The following is a 6,412-nucleotide window of genomic DNA, read 5'->3' as shown; positions in this document are numbered from 1 at the left end:
AAAAACTATAAATACAGTTTTACCGTTTACCAAAAAAACAATTTTGTGTAAAAGAGTTTTGTAAACAGTTTTTTAAAAACACACTTTATTTACTTACAGTTTTTAAAATTTTTGAAAAAACAGTTTTCATTAAAAAAAAAACATTTCTGAAAAAAACAAAAAAATTATGAAAAAACAGTTTTTTAAAATTGTTTTTTGAAATAATTGTTGAGAGAGAGAGAGAGCGAAAAAAAAAGGGAAGAGAGAGAGAGAATATTTTTACGTAATGATGGTATACTTGATTGAGAGAGAAAAATTTGGTTATTGGCAAAATGTTCTAGTTTTGATTATTCAAAGGCCAAAATTTGATAAATTGCTAAGATGTTGCTAAGTTTGGTTATTCCAATATGAGCACTTTTTTGAACGAACATTGCTAACCTTAGCAACATTTTGCTTTTGATTATTACACTGTAGATGCTCTTAGGAACGAAATTGTTACAATTGTTATGTTGGGGACCAAAACGGCAAGCAAGTAATACTTTGAGGACTAAAAATGTCAATATGCCATGAAATGACCCTGGATAAAAATCAACCAAAAAGAAATATTGAAAGTGACGTGGACGTTTGTTGAAAAGAATTTATTTTTGTACTTAAAAAAAATCAATTATCCATCCGATTTTCCTCCTATGGCTTTAAAGCCACACTTTCCTGTGGACAGTGGATAATCACGTTTTAGGCATTGCGATAAACAAAGATCACTTTCCTTTGTCCTGCTTCCCTCACAACAAAAAAGACCCAAGAGAAAGTGAGAGGAGGAGGAGGAGGAGGAGGAGGAGGAGATTTACAGGACTCAAGAGGAGGAGACCACTGTTAGGAAAAATTCGTTTGAACTTTTGTAAATTATTATGAACAGAGACACCAACACAAGAATAAAAATTATTGAGATAATTATGTAAGCATAAAAGTAGGAATTTAAGAGAAAATTTACTGATTGAGTCATGCGTAAGCACTATTCTAGGAGAAAATACGTCTCTGCTAGCGCCAAGTTATACGACGTTCCACTCCCAAAATACAATGATCATTCAGGAAGTTTTGTGTGCAATTAAAGCTTTTCATGAACTAAGAGCCGCCCGTGTACTCAAAATTATATCTCACTTACCTTGTAAAACAACACAAGCAATATATACTTCTTATTTTTTTTTTTTTGGAAAATTTTAAAAAAACCTCTGAACTTTCAGGAACTTTGTAACAGAACACCTAAACTTTAACTAATGACAAAAAGACACATGAATTTATCATTCTGAAACCAATAAAGCCCCCACCGTCCAATTCTGTCATTTTGTAACGGATGAAGCTAATGAAAGACATTAACCTTCTTCTTTTTTAACTTTGTACTTCAAAAAATTATTTTTAACTCTTTTTTAAGCAATAAATAACTGTGTAATAAAGTTTTTTTTATTACTATTTATGAAAAATTACTTTAACGTTTTTTTTACTTTCATATTTTATTTTTTTTCCCTCTCTCTCGCTCTTTTTTTTTTTTTACCAGAAATTTGACATCATACCATCAATCAACACCACAGCCAATCGCCAAAGCTCTAGCCCCAATTTCAAAAATACAAAATTACTGTTAACCTTCCCTTTTTCTTTTTTTTTACTTTTTTCTTTCAAAAATTACTCTTAACTCTTTCGTTTTTTAGTAGTAGATAAAAATGCAATAAAGTTCTATTTTTCTTATATTTATCAAAAATTACTTTAACTCTATTTTTTACTTTTTATAAAAATAACTTTAACCCCCGTTTTTCACATTAAAATTATACTTCTCTCTCTCTCTCTCTCTCTCTCTCTCTCTCTCTCTCTCTCTCTCTCTCTCTCTCTCTCTCTCTCTCTCTCTCTCTCTATATATATATATATATATATATATATAGAGTTAGGTTCCGGTGAGGGATCCCTCATTTTATTAAAATACGGGACTCCCCTTCCCGATTGAATTTCGATGATCTGAGCCGCTCAAAGTTATCAGAACGTGATTTTAATGGTCCCGGTGAGAAATCAGCAAAAAAAATGACCGGGAAGGGCTTCATCAGAGCAGTTTTCATTGAACGGTTCAAAAAAAAATTGCTCGGATGACGCCCTTCCCGGTCATTTTTTTTGCTGATTTCTCGCAGGGATCCTTAAAATTACGTTCTGCACACATTGAATGGTTCGGATTTTCAAAATTTGATCGGAAAATGAAAGTCCCTCATTTTGTTCCCTCACTTGAAAATTCGTCTATATATATATCAGCTGAAACTCTCTCTTTCTTCTCTATGTGATTTTGGGTTTGAATTTCGGGGAAATTCCCCTTTCAGTTGATTGTGGGGTTGATTGGTGGTGTATAGTCTAATTTAAAAAGAAAAAAAGGGAGAGAGGGAAAAATGTAAAATTTGAAAGTTTAAAGTAGATTTAAATAGTTAAAAATGGGATTAAAGTAGTTTTTGATAAATAGTAAGAAAATAAAAGAACTTTATTGCCTATTTATTTACTACTAAAAAAAGAAAGATTTAAAAGAAATTTTTGAAAGTAAAAAGTAAAAGAAGTAGGAAGGTTACCGCATTCTGTTAGCTCCATCAGTTACAAATTGACGGAATTGAACGCCGGAGGCTTTATTGGTAACAGAATGGTAAGTTTATGTGTCTTTTTGTCATTTGTTAAAATTCAGATATTTTTTTGTAAATTTCCTAAAAGTTCAGGGACTTTTTTAAAATTTTCCGGTTATTTTTGGTAGTAAAACTCTCTACCACTTATGGTTTTCAACACTCATATATATAGGCCAATCATTAATTAATACTCCAATCAATATATACAGGACATAAAATCCTATGAATAGCATCTAATATTGGACATGAAAGGCCATGAATATATGTGTGGGGAGTTACAAGAAGAGAGACGTAAAATGATTTGTATCCAGTATCCCATTATAAGGGAATATGTAACCTCCAAATGATCAATCTCTTCATACTATATTATTCATCTTGATATCTATTCACTTGTGTGAGAGTTTTTATTTTAATATTTATTGTAAAAAAGATTGCACACCATTGTTTATGCTCTTGTCAGAGATTATTTTTTTAGTGATTTTGGAGAGAAAATCACTTGGAGTTAGGTGTTACTAGTGTCGGAATCAAAACTAGTTGGATTAGGTGTGACTAACACTGAAGTAAAAAATAGTTGGAGTAATCGGGGTTAGATTACTTGTTGTAAGCTAGAAGAATTGTAACTATTGGATATAGTGAAGCCAATCCTGAGTTGGACACTTGGAGAATGGACTATGCTATCAAGTTGTGGAGCGAATCACTATAAATTCTTGTGTTCGATTTCTTTCCGCCTTACTCTCTTTATTTTATGTTGGCATATTTAAATCGCATGACTAATCTGATTAGATCACTTTTATATCTATAGTTAATGAGGTAATTGATTGACTAAACCATTGCATTGAATTTTGTGCCTTACAATTGAAGAAATTCGGTATCTACTTTATTGTGGCTCTTAATATTTGTTCTATCTGAGCTTGCTCAATTTGCTGTGTTGATCTATTTGGAGCCTGCTCAATCCATTGCGATCATTGTTTGTTCATTCTATTCTAACAATTAATGTTTTATTCCGCATTATATTTGAGTTACCTAATTCATTCCCCCTTCTGGATTGCTATTTGGATCAACAGTACCACGCATACTAGCAACAGATTTGACAGTGAGAAGAGAAGCGAGAGAAGAAAAATAGTTTATTCCTCTACTCCAATCAAATACATCAGAACAAAAGCAAGGTTACATAGAATATGAAAGGAAAACCCAAACAACAATAACGTCATTAAACTACGTACACACTTAAGGTGAAAAACAAATGACAAAACCACCACATGTTAATGACAACCTCTCACACTTGCCAATGTTGTGTTTGTGGCAACTGGCGCATCTGGGTTTAATTTGGACCGATCACTCAATTAATATTGCCTAACAAATTATTCAGCATCAGAAGGCGTTGAACCCCTTGAAGCTCTGACAACAAGAAGAAGAAGGGAGCTCTCGTGTCTCCCTTGGCGATATCTTCAATTACAAACGTCGTAAACCTACAGATATAAATCAGCAACGTACAAAGTGCGGATGCAGTTGCATACATCGCACAGTAACCATACGACTGTGATATGAGGTAAAATGAAGTCCCATAGCTCATCATCGTAAAAGAAAGAGCCACATGCAGAAGCAAAAATATGGGTCTTCCTGGGAGGACAAACATTATCATCGCCGCCGAGAGAACAAAGGCAACTGTGTTTAATCCGTCAAAAAGGTCAAAGGTGAAACCATATTCCAAATCTTTTGGATCAAACAGAAGTCGTTTGACAGGATTGTCAGTGGGAATGAATAAGGTGGCGTTGAAAAAACTGGTGTCAGCAGCAAATAGGTTGTTGGTGGACGTAACCGTGGCGTTGAAATTACCGCCATCCGTAAGGAGGTTGAAGTCACCACCGCGTACCCTTCCAGGGGGGCTAAGTACACTTGTGAAGGTCGCCGTTGCAATTAGCACAGCTACCACCAGCACTGTCGGCTTTGGGCTAAGGCCCAAGAGGCGTGGGCCTTAAGCCCCTCAAAAATGTCAAAAAAATAGGGCCCCACTTATTTTTAGGACTTAGTATATATGTGTTATTTTAGGGAATAATTTTAAATCCAATAAGACATTTTATAATTAAGCCCCAATGGCCCAGAAAAATGGAACACGGAATGCAGGAAAAAACAAAAGAAAAAAAACAAAAAGAAGGAGTAAAAGATCACGGGATCACCAAAAATCTCTGGGGCTTTTCAAAATTATCCAGTGTGGTGGATGTATGAATGCATCTTTTTACCCTCTTAAACGCTACTACTCCTGTATTTCTCATTACAAACAAATACTATATCCGAATCAAAATTATTCAGTGTGATTGACTTTTTACTCCCCCCGTCCCTTATTTATAGTCCGGTATTTCATTTTGGGCTGTCCCTTAATAAGTGTCCATTTTGTAAAGTTAGTAGGTAAAAGTTGGTGAATTGTCTATTTTATCCCTAAAAGTATGTTCCATTTTAAAAAGTAAGTGAGTAAAAGTGTAATGATGATGGGTAAGTAGGAAAAGTGGAGGAAAAAGTTGATGTGAAAAGTATAATGATAATGTCTTTTTAATAAGTTGGAATTACGAAGCAGGACACTTAAAAAGGAACGGAGGGAGTATTTGATTTTCGTTTACAATTATTAAGGGCCTCACTTTCGAAGACCGTCTTAGACCTTCAAAATCTTAAAGCCGGCCCTAACCACAAGTCCAATGTTACACAACTCCATTGTCACTGATCTACCCATAAAAAACTTTTGTTTATAGAGTACTTTCAAACATCGCTCGGGCGAATTCAAAAATTTAGCAAGAGCATAGTCATTCTCATCACAGGATGAATTTTCTAAAGCTTTCGCCGATCTGGCAACATCACTTTGAGCAAGACGTTGCAGATGTTGGGAAACGATTCCCAGAACCCAGTAATGATGCGTACAGATTAGACAATAAAAATTGTAAAATCCTACAAGGCGAAATTAGGGTTCTACCCCAACTCCCTGCGACACGAACGCTGGTTGAACTTGTTATAGCACGCCTTGCTATAAACCACAAATACTGCTTGACCGTACCTTACGATCTTTTATAGTATTCCATGCACGTCTAGAATACGAGCCAAGTGTGGACTCTTTTGTGATCTATTTGCTCTCTCTAAGCCTGCCTCTATTTTGTGAATAATAGAAAAACATCAACCTGACCTAGAGAGCATAACATGTATATATACGGCTACGATAGGGACCTAAAGAATAATAAGTCTAGGCTCCCAGTATAAATTAATAACAAAATCTAATCTTGCAAGGATTCTATTTCTTATTTCACTAATTATAATTCATTCAACTACAGAATTATAATTGCACTCATGTCCTTATCTCAATTATATTACGAGCTTCATGATATTAAATACTTATTAATCTTCCCACGTTAAAATTACAAATACCCGTTGATTAAAATAAATTACTAGCAATTTTCCACTTAATCAACATCTTATCTTCAGACTATCCGCTTAACTTATTCGATATGTCGTATACAAATCCACCTGCAGGGTTTGACATAATCGAAACTTATAAACTTACTCAAGGGGTATCATCAATCCTTACTGGGACATGGATTCCATCAATAATTAATAGTTGTCATATACATAATATTGCTACCCAACTCACTGAGACTATTGGCCGTATAAAAATCTCACTCTTTAATGAATCAAAATCAACAACATTAAATATACACTTCTAATAATTATTTTTGGATTAAGAGCATAAGCATTCATAATAACCATAAAGTTTCAATTGTCTTATAAAATTAGTACAAAGACAATTACCTCAA

General features: G+C 34.0%; 1 protein-coding gene across 1 annotated transcript; it reads right to left on the bottom strand.

The window, feature by feature from the left end:
• Positions 1-3,942: 3,942 nt before the first annotated feature.
• Positions 3,943-4,891, bottom strand: LOC131298714 (uncharacterized). The gene is made up of 2 exons (XM_058324190.1): positions 4,788-4,891; positions 3,943-4,570 (listed from the first exon to the last, which is right to left on the bottom strand). The coding sequence occupies exons 1-2, from the start codon at positions 4,889-4,891 to the stop codon at positions 3,958-3,960; spliced, it is 717 nt and encodes a 238-aa protein (XP_058180173.1). The 3' UTR covers positions 3,943-3,957.
• Positions 4,892-6,412: the final 1,521 nt, after the last annotated feature.

Source organism: Rhododendron vialii, chromosome 8a (genome assembly GCF_030253575.1).
Source record: "Rhododendron vialii isolate Sample 1 chromosome 8a, ASM3025357v1".
NCBI lineage: Eukaryota > Viridiplantae > Streptophyta > Magnoliopsida > Ericales > Ericaceae > Rhododendron > Rhododendron vialii.
The sequence above is the reverse complement of the archived record's forward strand: the minus strand, read 5'-3'. Positions and strand labels throughout refer to the sequence as shown.

Excerpts from the sequence above, each read along its gene's own strand:
- LOC131298714 (XM_058324190.1), bottom strand. The coding sequence starts at position 4,891 with ATGAGAAATACAGGAGTAGTAGCGTTTAAGAGGGTAAAAAGATGCATT. Across the intron at positions 4,571-4,787 it reads CAGAGATTTTTGGTGATCCC|CCCAAAGCCGACAGTGCTGG; the intron begins GTGATCTTTTAC and ends CTTGGGCCTTAG.